The 16,810-nt window shown below is 42.2% G+C and overlaps 1 protein-coding gene across 2 annotated transcripts in view; it reads right to left on the reverse strand.

Moving 5' to 3' along the window:
• Nucleotides 1-1,954: 1,954 nt before the first annotated feature.
• Nucleotides 1,955-16,810, reverse strand: part of LOC308091207 (ferroxidase HEPHL1-like) — a 48,956-nt gene continuing 34,100 nt past the window's right edge. Inside the window, exons 14-21 of one of the 2 annotated variants that reach the window (XR_013933680.1) lie at nt 10,859-10,984; nt 10,492-10,598; nt 7,076-7,310; nt 5,793-5,932; nt 4,763-4,916; nt 3,502-3,516; nt 2,521-3,046; nt 1,955-2,482 (exon numbers count right to left, since the gene is read on the reverse strand). Coding sequence is in view for 1 of the 2 variants with exons in the window: in XM_080436648.1 (XP_080292774.1) it covers nt 2,982-3,046; nt 3,502-3,516; nt 4,763-4,916; nt 5,793-5,932; nt 7,076-7,310; nt 10,492-10,598; nt 10,859-10,984 (842 nt within the window). In the remaining variant the exon portion in view is untranslated. Of the gene's footprint in view, nt 3,047-3,501; nt 3,517-4,762; nt 4,917-5,792; nt 5,933-7,075; nt 7,311-10,491; nt 10,599-10,858; nt 10,985-16,810 lie in introns of both variants that reach the window. The other variant, XM_080436648.1, reaches the window with a different exon arrangement.

Raw genomic sequence — 16,810 nt, forward strand, 5'->3', positions numbered from 1 at the left:
AATTTCTTGGGGGGAAAAAGCAAACAAATATGTACAATGGATGTGAAACAATTGTGTGCACTCTTTTCCAAAAATCTTAACCCCGAAGCCTCAAACATGTGTATGTCATAATTGATGACATAGGCTACATGTTTTTCCAAGGGGCTGGTTAAAAAAATGCCTCTGGCGATAAACCCGCCCCACATTTGCATACTGGGCCATCATTGGTGCCCCACAACTTAGGGGGCAGCGAAATCCAATCACAACCGATTGGTGGTGGGTGGGTACAGAGGTCAGTGCAGAGCTGTCAGAACGTAAGTGTCTGCTAGGTGCTGCAGAAGAATTATACATGAACTATATTGTTATTATGGTTGTTTGTATCTAACCTTTATATTTTACCATCACTTATAGTACTTATTTAATACATTATGATATTTGGTAGCTTTTAAGAGCCTATGTAGATGTCTCCACTAGGCCTGTAGCTATTGTTTTACAGCCTATCTTGTTATGGTTCAGCTTGTCTTTGAAGCAGCTAGGGGGGTATGGGCAGTGGGTGTGGGTGAGGAGGTAAGAGTGGGTTTGTCTAATAGTTAGTAAACCAAGGTTGCCCCTCAGGTGGTTAGAGGGGAGTATGGGGGTCAGGGGTCACTGGATAGCTCCCATGGGCACTTGGAGCACAGAAAAGCGAAGTTATAGGGGCCAAGAAAGCCCTGGGCTTCTCCCCTCTCCCCTGTCCCAAGTGAAAAACCTCCAACAGCTGGCTCAGACATGTGTGTCCTGTGTGACTCCCATCAAGGCTTTTATTTAGAGTGGTGCACTCGGGAGCACTGGAGGAGTGCGGTTAGAGAGGGTGGGGTGAGTCAGTCCTCGGTTGTGGCGGTTCTAAGACCATATAACCCCAAAAGCTTGGGTTTATTGACAACTTTTCTTTGACACATTCTGGAAACGCCAGTCATTTTTTAAGAGGGATGGTCTCCACCCGAGCTATTTGGGTGCGTGTGTGTTGTCAGATAACATTGTACACTTCTTGGCCTCAAACACCGAACCCATCTAACCCCTGCTCACTTTGCTAGGATTGGATGGCTTAGGGTTGAGGACAGAGTACAGCAACTTACAATGTCGTCTACAAGATACGCCACAACATTGGGATCCCCCTGTATTTGTCAAAATACTTCCAAAACGTAAATGTTTTGGAATGTTTTTGTCTTATATGTCATCATGATTTGTGTGCGTGGGGATCTCATTTTAAACAAGCTTAGTGCTTTATGAGCCTTCCAGTTTAGTAGACCGTGTATTGTGAATTTGTACTTCCATGTACTGTTGTTCTCATGTCTTACTAAATAAAGTACATCAATCAATAAATCAATCCGTCCAATCTGCACCACGTGGTTGACATGTGAGAAATTGAAATAAACAAATAAAGCTACATTTTAATTTACATGCACTGAGCAACATACTGTGCACTTTCACACAAGAAGTGGGTGTGGTGGTCAAGGAGTGGTATTCATGAAAAACCCCAGTTTGACCTCACAGGCATTTAAGACAGAATTAAAGAAATGTTCAAATATTTTCCCACATATAGTTGCGGGTACCCCAACTTTCAGCAGCTGTCATGAGTTCCCCTAGGGAATTTAAATGTGTGTTACTAACTAGACAGATTTGGTTTCAGCACCCCAACCCTTAATACCCCTAGAAAACATGTATGTCATACATTAATCTAGTAGTCTAAATGTCATTGTTACAAGCATTAGAATTGGCAACTTTGAATGAATGCATTAGCGTCGCCTAGTGGTGATATGACGTACAACACGACTACTTGTACAACATAGCAGAATAATAGTTTTATTGCACATTCACACCTTAAATCAATCATACACATTTGGTCCAGTAGTGCTTTGCACTAAATAAGTCTAAACAAATCACATGAATATTCTGTGCAATATGCCACAAAAATAGCAACATAGTACAAGCAATCCACAGTTATAGAAGGTTTTATTAAGAATGATGTAAAACATGAAAAAAGCCACAAACTTATTTTAATTAGAAAAATGTTTTTTAAGCTGCAATCCAGAATGTATTTGAATGAATAAAATGCTATTTTAACCAAACAGTATGGAAGAGTATGCTAATACAATATAGTGCTTGGAGGTCTTTCTACTCTATTGAGAAATTTAGATCCTGGTGTTGGATAGGACACAAAATGATTGACAAGTAGCCCTGCCAGAAGGTCATGAGCCCAATATCTCCCCTGGTCAAGCAGGGATTTCCTGTTGTATGAGCCTTAGGTGTTTGGTCTCCCATGCAGGAGAACCGGTTTGAATCCCGGGTGCTACAGTTGCAATTACCTCTCTCCGTCCAGAGAGAGGACACAAATAATAAGGATTGGAGCTTAAACAATCTGTAGAATATGTTAATATAATATAATTAGCACATCCTGCATTGTTTGGAGGTGGTCTCCCTAGTCTTACACTGAGACATTTTAACCCTGGTGGTCAGGTAGACACTAGCCTCGGAAACCCATGCCTTTTTTTTTGTTTAGACACAGATGCGCTGCCATCTTTATTGTAGCGTGGTTGTGGTAGTTATTGTAGTTCTACGTTGCGAGAGGGACAACGGACATAAAACCTACGCATTGTAGATTTAACTATAATACATGACTGTGTTGTCATCGACAGTTTGATTTTGACCTTCAAAGGCACAATAGGCAATTAATTACTTTTGTCATATAGGAATACATAAACTCTCCTCTCTCTCTCTGTCACACACACACACACACACAGACACACAGACACACACACACACACACACACACACACACACACACACACACACACACACACACACACACACACACACACACACACACACACACACACACACACGCACACGCACACGCTCGCGCACACACACACACCCATGCACGCACACACAGTGATAACATCCCTGGAATTGTAGTGCAGTCAATGCCCTTGTTGCATAGATACAGTCAGTGTCAGGGTCCTTCAGTAGTGAAGCATCACTCCTACAGCCAGAGACAGCAGCATGGTGGCTATTGAGCTCACTAGTGCTGCAGGATGTGAGGATGACAGAGAACAGTATAGACATTCAACAGGTGTTGTAGTTCGGTGGCGGTGCGCTAAAATACTCCATGTAATACTACTACTACTACATCTACTACTACTACATCTACTACTACTACTACTACTACTACTACTACTAAGAAGAAGAAGAAAAAGAAGAAGAAAATAGATTTGTATAACCATTCTCTAAAAACAGTTTACAAAAGTTTACAAAATGCTTTATACATCACTTTTGAAGATAAAATAACATACATTATGAAAGAACAATAGTTAAGTAAAACAAGCATCAATTAAACCGTAAGAAATTAAAGTGTCAAAGTATCTGAAAAGAAACAAAAGTCCATGGCCAAGAAATTTAACATATAAATAAAACTCATCTTAGATTATTTCACAATAATCGTGTCGTCCTTTTTTAAAGAAAAATGTATACAATTTATCTTACCATTTGAAGAATTTTCTGGGAAAAAAAATGAAAAAAAAACATTGTTAGTAAATATCTATGTACATGCTGTGTGTACAAACATGTGTATTTAGCCTCACATACTTCTCTCTGTAGTTACAGTACAGTCATGTCTAAATGGAGGTTGACCCATTTCAACCGCTAGAGGGCAGGATAGGACAACAAAACAATCTCATATGGACCTCCACTTGTCTTACAGTCTCTATTCTTCATTGTGTTACGTCTGTTTTGTCCATAGATATAGAAACCTAGATACCTCATTGGCCGCTGCAGTTCATTGGAGCGACCTGTATCTGCAGCCGCCATATTCGGGAAGGCACGCTGCCACTCAAAGTGACTACTGGCGAATCACAGCGCGTCTTTTACGGGACTTCTACGGGAGAATCTAGTTGTATAAAAATATTATATTAATATTTTAACAACTAGATTCTATCAACTCCCGGAAAAGACGCGCTGTGATTGGCCAGTAGACAGTGGTAATTTTGATAGGCAGTTTGCCTACCCAAAAATGGCGCCCGCAGATACAGACGCCCCGGAGTCGGAGGAGGCGTCTACCTTTAGATGTCTATGGTTTTGTCCGTCTTGCAGGGATTCACTACTGCCCCCCCAGTTTCCTGTGGTACTGAACCTTACAGATGTACATTGCGCATGCATAAGCTTTCAAACAAGGTGCAGAAAGATAGATGAAATGAACGCAGAGTACGGCTCCGTCCGCTCCGTCCATATCCCTATCCGAATTTAAAGTCATGTTGTGTAACTTTTTCAATTAAACAAAAGTTTCACTGGTGTATTTGTCTGCCTCTGACACTCCAAAATGAGGTGCCGGAAATGGCACTGGAAATGTACTTAATTTATGTATGTTAAAATTAATAAATAATACAGTTTCTGAATCCTGCAGCATTCCTTTTTGAGTGGTATTTCCGAATAGAAAAACGCTGTAATGACAACGGAGCTACCAAAGGTGTCGCCAAAAAGTCGACTAAAATGAAAGTTACACGGTATGACTTTAATGCTGAGTATAAATGGGCCTTACTTCTGAAGACTCACCACCGGCCTATTTGCATAGTGATGTACCAGATCTGTCGTAGTCAACATAAATAAAAGGGTGTCCTCTGCATCAGCATCGGACACAAAATATACTCAACCAAGTGTCAAAATGTGAGATGAGAGTGAGAATGCATAAATAAGAACATCATAAGAAGAAGACACCTGGTCCTCACAACAATAGAAGCACACGCGGTACCTATGATGGTGAACGTGGTCTCCATGCCAGCATGGATGTGGTCTGTGACGTGACAGTGCAGCAGCCAGGTCCCAGGGTTTCCTACCACCATTTCCACGGTCTGGAACGTCCCCGGGAAGAGGTCAAACACATCAGCGCGATGCACACGGTCCATCTGGTGGACGCACACACACACAGACACACACACACACACACACACACACACACACACACACACACACACACACACACACACACACACACACACACACACACACACACACACACACACACACACACACACACACACACACACACACACACACACAAGCATGTATTTGGAAATATTTTCACATGACACATTGCAACATACTGTAGGAAATGATGGGGGGGACAAGAATGTTTCCACCCAATAGTTGAGCAGATATTAGTGCAAGAAGGAAGAAGCAAGAAATACCAGATGACCTCAGTGACCTAACCTTGACCTTTAATCTTTGGCCATCAAGCCATATGTCAGATAGTGAGTTACAGATCAAATATACAGTATGACGTTTCATGTTGTGACTTGACAACGACACACACACACACACACACACACACACACACACACACACACACACACACACACACACACACACACACACACACACACACACACACACACACACACACACACACACACACACACACACACACACACACACACACACACACACACAGCCTAATTACAATAGTTTTGCAAATGCTCAACTAATAGTGATGTCCTTGTGCTCTAAAAACTAATGATTTTCCTCCCAGTTGCATGTGTCTGGTATAACTGTATTATGTAGTCTATTTATTGGATGGAAAACTGATGGAAATGTACCTCATTCATTGATGATGACATACCGTTTAATGATACTGACACAGAAAAGACAAGCGGTAGGCTATAATGATGACAGCAATGTCTAGTCGTGTTAGTCGAGGATCACCGTGACAACTGCCGTGTGAGCATATGACAATTATGTGGCAGCGATGATCATTATGAAATAATGAAGAAGGAGAGGGGTACCTTGTAGGTGAAGGTCTCTGCGTGGAAGTGAACAGTGTGCATGTCCACCTCATTGCCCATGCCCAGTAGATACCAGTCTACCTTCTGCCCCTGCATCATCGTCAGCCCCTGGAGGTTCCCATACAGCCTGCCATTTATCCCTTTAATAGACAAACATGCATACATGCACGCACGCACGCACGCACGCACGCAGGCACACACACACACACACACACACACACACACACACACACACACACACACACACACACACACACACACACACACACACACACACACACACACACACACACACACACACACACAGGCACACAAGCATGCACGCGCAAGTACGCACCCATGCACGCATGCATGCAACCAGACACATGTACATTTGTAAGGACATAACACAACCCTTAATTATAACAACTGAGTAACCATTTGAGGTGTTAAGGCGCATGCCATTTATCTCTTCACACACACACACACACACACACACACACACACACACACACACACACACACACACACACACACACACACACACACACACACACACACACACACACACACACACACACACACACACACACACACACACACACACACACACACACACACACACACACACACACTCTTATACAAAGTTTATAACAGACAGAGTTATAATAGCATGCCATCTGCGTCAGGACTTGAAACCAAAACTATATTCCTATAGTAGCATTGGACAACAGGAATATAACAGGAATGCTTCTGATGGTGGTGTTAGTGGTTAAAACATCATCTGTGAAACCACAGGTAATGTACAATACCCCTGAACCCCAATGTTCCACCTGCATCCATCTCAATAACAATAAATGTATTATTTTCTTTTTTTAAAGGGGGTGCCCAAATTCCTTCATTACAAATATTTATCATTATAGGTTCTGTTTTTATGATAAATTCATTAACTTAATTAAACTTAACTTAATTAAAACAACAGTTAACAATTTTCTTTTAAATATCCCAAATGAAAGCTACACTCTTTCAAATACATTTCAAGGTAACCTCTCTTACTCATAAGTCTGATTGACTTTGGTTTAAAGTGCATTTATTCAGTCTACCCATCAGTATTAGCTAAGGAGGAATGTGATCTTTTGTCCTGGCAGAGACAGTGTACATAATATTCTAATCAGTTTGTCTTTATATGTATGTTTATATGTATGTAACCATGTTCTAAAATAGCAGACGTACAAGGTAACAACGCTCTCTGAAAACGGTTGAAAACGTTTGAAAACGGAAATGTGATTGTGATGCTTGCTCACCGTGCATGAGGTTGCTCTCCTCAAAGTCCGGATCCGGATCGAAGGTTTCAGGGTCTTTGCCGATGTACGTTCTGACATTGTCGTCAAAGTACCAGGATTGGTTCTCATCATAGACCATGAAGAGTAGGGCAAACTCCATCTCCACATCTACCCTCTGTCTGTCGACGCCCTCGCTTCCGCGTAAAGTCCCATTCCTGCACACCACCAACGGTCCCAGCAGGCCGCTGTACAGGTCCTGAACGAGTAAAAGAGGAGCTGTGATTTACCGTGGTCAATCTGTCATTGGTAGTTATCGATCAACCATTTTGCTTTTACGCAAGGTTTGATAAAAAAAGGGGGATGTGGAGGGGGGAAATACACGGCTCAGGTCATTCATTCTTATCGGCGGTGGGGATATGTTTTATCCATGTTTCTCGTCAGACTGCATTAAATACTAGTAGACTGTCTTATATGGTTGATATCAGACAGTTTACAACAATTTAATTAATGTGTTAAATTACGATATTATCAAACTTAAGTTTAATTTAAAAAAAAAATGCATGTTCCTCCCCTACTCAGGGGGTGGGAAACTGCACCCCATCAGTGTCAAAATATTGTCAATCATCCTGTTGTCTGTGAGTGAGCGAGAAAATGGAAGTTACGATTCCATTTACTCTCATTGTATGATGGTGAAACAGATCTCAAAACCACACTTTTAGCACATAAACAAACAAAAACGCATGTGGATTGTGCTGATGTGGATAAGAAGTGTAAGAGGATTCTGCCAATATACTATATAGACCAAATGAGAATGTTTGGCAATTAGGCCTACAATAAGTCGTGCTGGGTTTGGGTCTGTAAAGCCGAATGCTTTGCACATAATGAACTAGGTCTAGGTTTTTTGTTTTGCTTTGAAGTGTAAACACACACACACATCACACACACATACAGTAGGCATCCCACATACGCACATACACAAGATGCATCGCCGCAATGTCCATTCATATAATGTAGGTTATAGTCATGGTCACCCGCTGGAAAATCTTACTTAATACCAGGAATTAAAAAATGGGATGCATGCATGCACCGAGAGGTGCTGGTCATCTTTATATAATAAAACAATAACGTTAATTGACGCAAATTATAACTCGCTGACACACGTTCAATAATGCTCTCATTCAGGTGAAAACAGAGATCGGCCGCTGGCCTCAGGGGCATTCTTGATGCTTTAATGTGAACAATTATAGATATGACCACATCGTATTCATCAACTGTGCAGGCGGTTCTTTGTGAAAAGCAAGCAGTTAGTGGTATGACAGATTTCCTTCAGGACCCACACAAGTGAGCCTGAAAGAGTAAAACCACTCACACAATGCATGCAGACCATCCCTTGCGGCACAGCTCAGTGTGAAAGGGGGTTCAGTCTTATGAACAATATGCATGGAAAAGAGATCTACAATGTTGTTGTTGAATAATTTCATGATGATTAGCAAAAATGTGTCCTCTCTGTATGTCGTTTCAAGAAAAGACAGTTCCTCACAACATGGTTGAGAAAGCCACACAAGCACGGAGGCAATGCACATCTCAGATGCCTGTAGAAAAACACTTTGGAAAACTATGAACATGTAGTAGTCCATCAGTTTTCCAGGGCTTGTGGGCTAAAACCCAATGAACCAATGAACTGAGAATGGCCTTTTCAGCCATTATTTGATTAGAAGTTCTGTCTCTGAAGCGTGTTTGTCTTGCAGCAGTTATTGGATGCTAGCCCTCGTGTTTAATCTGATACATAGCCTAAGTTTGATAATATATATTATTTATTTTGGAAAATAGGTGAATATATTGTTTTAAATTGTGTGATTGTGCTTGTGGGGCCACTTAGAAGTAGGAATCATTCCCTTTTTGCACTTGCCTTTTTTTCTTCCTTTAACATTTTCTTTTGTTATTGTTTATGCAAAAATGTGCAAGGAACAAAAACAAAAGAATGATTACTCTTATATACTTGTATGAAAGACGTAACAAATCCTGTTTGTGTCTTCACTGCCAAGCTCATAATATTCCGTAATAGATGAGTGTTTGAATTGTGACAGAACTGCAGGAATGTTCACTGTTACTTCTATTATAAATGATAAGCCTAATCAGCTTTCCATGTATTTCTAACAATATATACTTGCACTCTTACAGTAAATCGTAATAATTCATGCTTTGCTTCGGAAATTGGCAGCTGATGAACGTGCTCTAGGGGCCAACATATCTAAGGCTAAAAGCAGCTCCTGACTGGTTGAGTTAGATGGTGTTTAACATTAAAACTGTAGAAAATCAGTCCAAAGCATTTAAATCTCCCCATCTGTAAATGTAATTGGCTTACCCGTACATACTGTATACCCAGTCTTACAGAATGCTCTCATGTGTGGATACATGCATTCTAGGCCTATTAATATGATTATGATTATGATTATTATTAGTAGTAGTAGTATTAGAAGTAGTAGTAGTAGGCCGTTAGTGAGTGTGGGGGGACTTATGGGGAGTTGCTCCGACACACATGTGTACAAGGCAGGGAGGATCACTGTATCCTCAGAAAAAAACTATACTACACCACTGTGTGCCAGGACCCCTTTTCATGGCATGGCTCTGCAGGAATCTAGCCGTCTATAAGAACAGAAGGTAGGTCCGTGTGTCTGTCAGTGTGTCCAGATCTAATCTTGCAAACTGTTGGACGATCAGCATCAGCATCACATTTCTTGTGCACACTGAAATTTGGTCACAGAAGTACAGTACCTTTAGCCTGGTAAACCCCCCCTCCCTCCGGAAATCTCATTTGCATTTGGTTTCAGGAAGGAGGGTCTGGGATTGCTCACAGAGTAAAGCTGCCCGAACTGCTGCGCATCCGAACCAATCAGCGGCTGCTAGGGGCGGGATCATCCAATCACCTGCCTAGTAGCTTGAAAAAATGAAACTCCGTCTGTCATCGATTCTGCGCCCGGAGTCTCAGATGCAAGTACGCTGTGAAACAAAATGTGTGTCGCAAGCTTCTTCCATTTGACGGAGTGAGGTTACAGTACCTTCACTAGACCGGTAACCTTCAGGCACCGGCCTACTCTGGGATCACGCAAGACGAGAAAGATGGATGTCGGGAACGATGCAAGGGAGAGAGGGAGAGGGAGAAAGAGAGGGGAGTGGGGGGTATTTCACCCACACAATGCTGAACACGCTGATCGACGCTCCCGAAATGATTCCATTTGTTAATATATTGGCAGAATCCACTTTGATTGCATCGGTATACACAAAAGTGATTTTTTTCCCGCCATACAGATAGAATGGAATCACTTTTGGCAACAGATAAAAATGATGAACAATATACATTATCATGTACAGGTGGCTTTAAGGTAATGCAGAGGACCATGTCATCATGTACAGTATATGAGACATGCACTGAGTACCTTGGTGAAGTGCGTAGAGGAGTAGTAGGCGTAGGAGATGCAGTTAGGATCTGAGACCCCTGGACCAGAGCTTTCAGGAACGTCCCATCTAACCTCTGTCATGTAGCCTGACAGGACAAGAACAAACATATAGAATCATCAGAATCAGAATGATAGACAATGACTTCGGTTTCTGAGTGGAGATATTTGACTAGAATAGATATACAGTACTAGGTGACAAGAGGAGACCCAAAGTCACAGCAATGAATTACTGGGTGAGTATAGGCTGCTGCACATGGATGAATCAGTCGACGCAAATGCATTGTGTGTTTTCTGTGTCTGTGTGTGGAATACACACAGTGTTGGTATTGTCAGTCTCTATTCTCACCAGGTTCGACTGCAGCGGCGGACCCATGGGCCTTCATTCCATGCCCGTGAATGGAGTACGGCCGGCTGGCTTTGTTTTTGAACGTGATCAGAATCTGTTCCCCGACTTCAGCTTTGATTATTGGACCTGTAGCAGTAAAAAGAAAACACAAGCATACATGGAAGGAACCAGAAACACAAATGATCCTGTCTTAATTTAACTCAAGAGAGTGCACAAATGGAACCTAATGGAACCTTATTATAGTTCTTCAGAGCATACTGGGCTGTGTGGCACCGTTTCCTCGTGTTTGCGGCTGCCACAGAGTAAAGCTGGACTCACACATTTTTCGAGAGACAGCGAGATCCCAAACCGACCCGACGCTGCCGCGACAGCGTCGCGACCGGTACCGACCCGGCGGCCGGGTCGGTACCGGTCGCGACCGGGTCGACGGACTACCGACAGAACCGACCTTTAACCGACGCACCGACGGTTTCACCGACGTTGCCACGCCGCGTAGGCATGTAACGATTCACTCAACTCACGATACGATTCGAATCACGATTCGAGGTTCACGATACGATTTTTCACGATTTTTAAGCACATTTATTTTCCAGACAAATTACTGAAAAACCTTGATTATTTCTCTTACAAAAATCATGTATTTTTTAACAACTGTATTTTCTCTTATCCTCTTTTCAATATATGAAATTAAATAAAGCCTTTTTATTATTCATGAGGTATATGCATTAGCTGTAAGGTACACATTAAGACATATACTTTTTTTATCTGTAAAATAATAACTTTAAATATATAAGTATTATGAAATAAATGGAATTTAAAACATATATCCCAGATGAAATAAATTATAAAGAAAACCTTCAAATAAACAAATTAAGGCTTAGCCTTTCTTCCAAGCTTGGGATTTACAAGTAATTTTTTATCTATGCTATATATTCTGTACAACACATTTATGTAATAAGGGAAACTGTTTTAAACTGCTCCAAATGAGATTGGATAAAAATGTATTGATTAATATCAATGTAATTCGCTATATATCTGAAAGACAGTGTTGAAAGGAGTTTGACGTTGTCAGCAGTCTGATACAATTGTTAAATTATTAAATTAGATTATTATTCATTGTACTCTGCAGCGGCAGCCGCACCGAGGCGCTCCAGAATTAGCCGCTTTCATTATGTTTCCTACAGAGTTTAAATCAGACAGGCTAACAACAGCTAACAACATTGTCAGACGGGGGAGGGGGTAAACGGTATAGTTTGGGCTATTCATCAATCAAATAAACATGTTTACATGCGACGCACATTTCCCTCTTATGCAGTGCGATCGCCTAGTTGTTTAGATTTCATAGCCTGAGAGGACGTGAACCCCACTCTGCCGTTCATAGCCTGCCGTTGAGTGAGTGAAGAAGAGACCGACGCACTGCAGGCAGCTATGGTGGCCCTGAGGGGACAAAATAGTAGGCGGATAACAAGGAAAGGAGTCTGACTCGATTGCGCCCTCTGCTGGTTGCATCGCGATGTCATATTTTATTGCATCGATTTAAATCATCACCACTTTGAATCGATTTAAATCGATATACGATAAATCGTTACATGCCTACACGGAAGCGTCGCGACCGGGTCGACGGTACCGACGCAGTACCGACGGTACCGACCTTTAAGCAACCTCCTACCGACCCGCCGACCGTGGACTGTGGCAGAGTTTTTTTTTTTTTTTGCACATTGAAGTTGAGATTTCATTAAGCCAGATCTTTGTCAATTTTACTTCAATTCTTATCATTTTAATGTTTATATGATCTTTAAAGGTTATATTTTAATTTGGTATCAGTCATGATTTTTTTTGTAATTTATTAAGATTTATTTCCTTATTTTCTCATGGCACCAAGTCAATTTCCGATCAATCTACCATATCTGCAGTCTTCTGGCACAGCTGTCCCCCCCCCCACCTGCGTGCCCCCCCCCCCCAGCCACCCCCCACCCACCGGGACCCCCCCCGGCCCCGGACCCCCCCTCGGCCCAAGGTGCCACTCATAATAATGTTTTAATTTGCGCATTGACACTTTTTTTCCCCTTTTTTTCTGTAATTTATTTCCACGCGCGTAGTTACGCACGTAACATAATCTTTCTATCTATCTATCTATCTATCTATCTATCTACATATATATATATATATATCTGTCAAGCGCTTTGCCATAATAGCCGATCTACAAGCTCCAGCGTTGGAGCTTGTAGATCGGCTACTTTTGGTGTGAGTGAGTGTGTTCCGACGGCCTGGGTCTGTCTGTCTGTCTGTCTGTCTGTCTGTCTGTCTAAAGTCCGCAGCCGTAACACACACACACACACACACACACACACAAACACACATGCCCAACCCCGATCGCCACACGCCCCACCCCCCAAGGTGAATAAATAATAATGTAAGAAATTAAAATCCCTAAATCTATCTATCTAATCTATCTATCTATCTATCTATCTACATATATATATATATATATATATATCTGTCAAGCTCTTTGCCATAATAGCCGATCTACAAGCTCCAACACCTCGCGCTGCAGGCGTTGTGACCTTGTAGATTGGCTACTTTTGGTGTGAGTGAGTGTGTTCCGACGGCCTGGGTCTGTCTGTCTGTCTGTCTGTCTGTCTGTCTGTCTAAAGTCCGCAGCCGTAACACACACACACACACACACACAAACACACATGCCCAACCCCGATCGCCACACGCCCCACCCCCCCAAGGTGAATAAATAATAATGTAAGAAATTAAAATCCCTAAATCTATCTATCTATCTATCTATCTATCTATCTATCTATCTATCTATTTATCTAATCTAATCTAATCTATCTTTTGTTTACGTGGTCTGCTCTTTTTGCCAGACCCAAGGGGTCGGGCTTATATGAGGCTTTGTACCTGTTTCGTCCATACATGGGCATGGTCACTTTGTCCTCCGGCCCCAGTCCAAAAGAATTCTGTCCCCCAAAAAAGTCTGTCCATACATGGGCATAGAAGGGACACACGTCGTGCGAAGCCCGGCCATTCATGGGCATAGACACAGGCTGACACGTCATGTGAAGTCTGGCAGAACCAGGTCTCCTGGTCTTTTCCCCCTCTACACCGATAGCTCTCAAAAATAGCCGATCTACAACCTCACAACGCCTCACGCTGCGAGGCGTTGTGAGTAAATCCTCTAATAGTGACCTCTATTCAATTAAAAACCGGCCCTCTATTAATGACCGGGAGCGCCTTGAAATAAGCAATTAAAAGCCTCCCTTCTAATAGCCGACCCTTCTATTACAATCCTCTTTTTTCCACTCTTTTTTTTAAAGTCTGAAGACTCTCGCCTTGGCTACTATATACGCCTGCCGTCGGTTCAAATCACAGTGACACAGAGTAATGTATAAGACAACATTTCAGTAAAGTACTTGAGTAAATGTACTTAGTTACTTTACACCTCTGCAGACGAGCTGCTCAGCGTCCGTTCTGGGCGATCAGCGTTGCAAGATTCTGCGAGAGATTAAGCAACACTGCTAGTGGCAACGAGGTCTATATGAAAACAAGCCGCGACCACCTGTAAATGCACGTTACTTGTCTGCAGAAGTATTCCATGCACTTTCTCTCTCCCTCTCTCTCTCTCTCTCTCTCTCTCTCTCTCTCTCTCCTCTCTGGGGTCCACGGCCAAATAAGCTACATATAATTTGTGGGGTTCCTGACAGCATGAAGGTGCCCCCCCCTCCTCTGAATGGTACAACTACCGTAACAGCGGAATTTTACACGTGCGTAATTACGCACGTATACGTGCATGTTGTAACATAATAATACACAACGTGTACTGTACCTATATAGCTCACTGTAGGCTAACATTCTTGGGGGTCTTCTTAGGGACCCCCAAGCTCCTCCTTAGCGCCACCTATGGAGCGGTTTCAGAAAAGAAAAAAGGAAACTTAAAACAAAGACAGCGGTTTCAGAAAAGAAAAAAGAAAAAAAGGAAACTTAAAAAAAAGACTGCTGCTGTTGGCATAGGCTATCAGGTCGATTTCGGATACCGCTGTCTCTCTATAGGCTATACCTGCCAACCTCAGACCGTCAGATAAAATGACACTTCTGTTCTGGGGGGGTGGGGGGGATGTTCATCAGTGTGGACGATTATTGTTATGCAGTTATATTTATCGTACTTTGGTGTGAACAGACTTTATAGGTTCGACTCATCTGCCTAAACGTTTAAATTCCAAATATGAATTGCTTACCTCATGGCCAGGGATGTTAAAATTATGTTCGGGCCCTCCAAAGTACTTGTCTCGTCCGTATTGTTCAATAAAAATACTTTAATCCGATCGGTGGCCATTGTCTCATAATGTATATGAGTGATACACCTCTCAACCATTGGGGTCACGTATTTGAAAGCACATAGAGAAAATACGGAAGAAATGTCCACCAATCCGATTCAAATGTTTTTTATTGAACAATACAGAAGATACTGGTATTAATGAGTAAACGTCCATAAATGTAACATCCGTGGCCATGAGGTCAGCACTTTATTTATTTGAAATATGAACGTTTATGTGATTTACGGTCTAAAAAGGGAGACATTGCAAACAACAGGTTGAAGTTCATCCATGACTGTCATGATATGACATTGATGTTTCAGGGCTAAACTCGTTCATGATTAGGCTACGCCGTTCTCAAATAGATTAGCCAAAATAAATAAAATACTGCGGCACTTGGGTATGCACGTTTTATTACTTGATGCTTTGATAAGGGCAGTCAATCCACATAATCAAAGCTGTAACGTTATGCGTTATGATCATATCAATCAATGAAATTTGATATTAAAGAAAGAAATTAACTTTCTGTGCCAATTTAACTTAATAAAATGTATTTTCATTCTTGGTTTATTTAAAGCAACACCCTAATACACAGTCCGTGTATTATGGCCGGTCCAGTAAAGCAGCTGTACAATGTAATCAAAATGTTTTAAAATGTCCAAATTTCATACAAATATTTTGAAATAACCAGATCTACAAGCTCACACAAGCGATGCATTGTGACATTGTAGATTGGATTGATGCCAATGAAATTTATTAGCAGAACCTTTTTTTTTCTTCGAATTTTTATTATTTTATTTTGTTGACTTCAGAGCCATGTTGAACAGCTGTGCCAGAAGACTGCAGATATGGTAGATTGATCGGAAATTGACTTGGTGCCATGAGAAAATAAGGAAATAAATCTTAATAAATTACAAAAAAATCATGACTGATACCAAATTAAAATATAACCTTTAAAGATCATATAAACATTAAAATGATAAGAATTGAAGTAAAATTGACAAAGATCTGGCTTAATGAAATCTCAACTTCAATGTGCAAAAAAAAAAAAAAACTCTGCCACAGTCCACGGTCGGCGGGTCGGTAGGAGGTTGCTTAAAGGTCGGTACCGTCGGTACTGCGTCGGTACCGTCGACCCGGTCGCGACGCTTCCGTGGCAACGTCGGTGAAACCGTCGGTGCGTCGGTTAAAGGTCGGTTCTGTCGGTAGTCCGTCGACCCGGTCGCGGCCGGGTCGGTACCGGTCGCGACCGGGTCGACGGTCGCGACGCTGTCGCGGCCTACACCGACGCAACCGGCACTGTCGCGGCCTGAACCGAAACCGTCGCGGCCTGCACCGACGCAACCGGCGCTGCCATGATGCAGTCGCTACCCGCCTTCATGGCACCGCAACGTGTATTTCTGATCCATCGACCATATGCACTCTTCTGGTGCAGCTCTTCCCCTCCCCCCCCCACCTGCGTGCCCACCCCCACCGGGACCACCCCCCGGACCCCCCCACCAAGCCGAGGGGGTGACTTATAACAATTGTAGATCAGCATATTTTGCGCATGAGACAGAGAGCAGTTGAGATTTCATTCGCCACATCTCTGGCATTTGTACTTGAATTCTAAAAAAAAAAATGTTTCTATGAT

The sequence above is a fragment of the Gymnoscopelus braueri genome (genome assembly GCF_963280865.1).
Source record: "Gymnoscopelus braueri genome assembly, chromosome: 8".
Classification (NCBI taxonomy): domain Eukaryota; kingdom Metazoa; phylum Chordata; class Actinopteri; order Myctophiformes; family Myctophidae; genus Gymnoscopelus; species Gymnoscopelus braueri.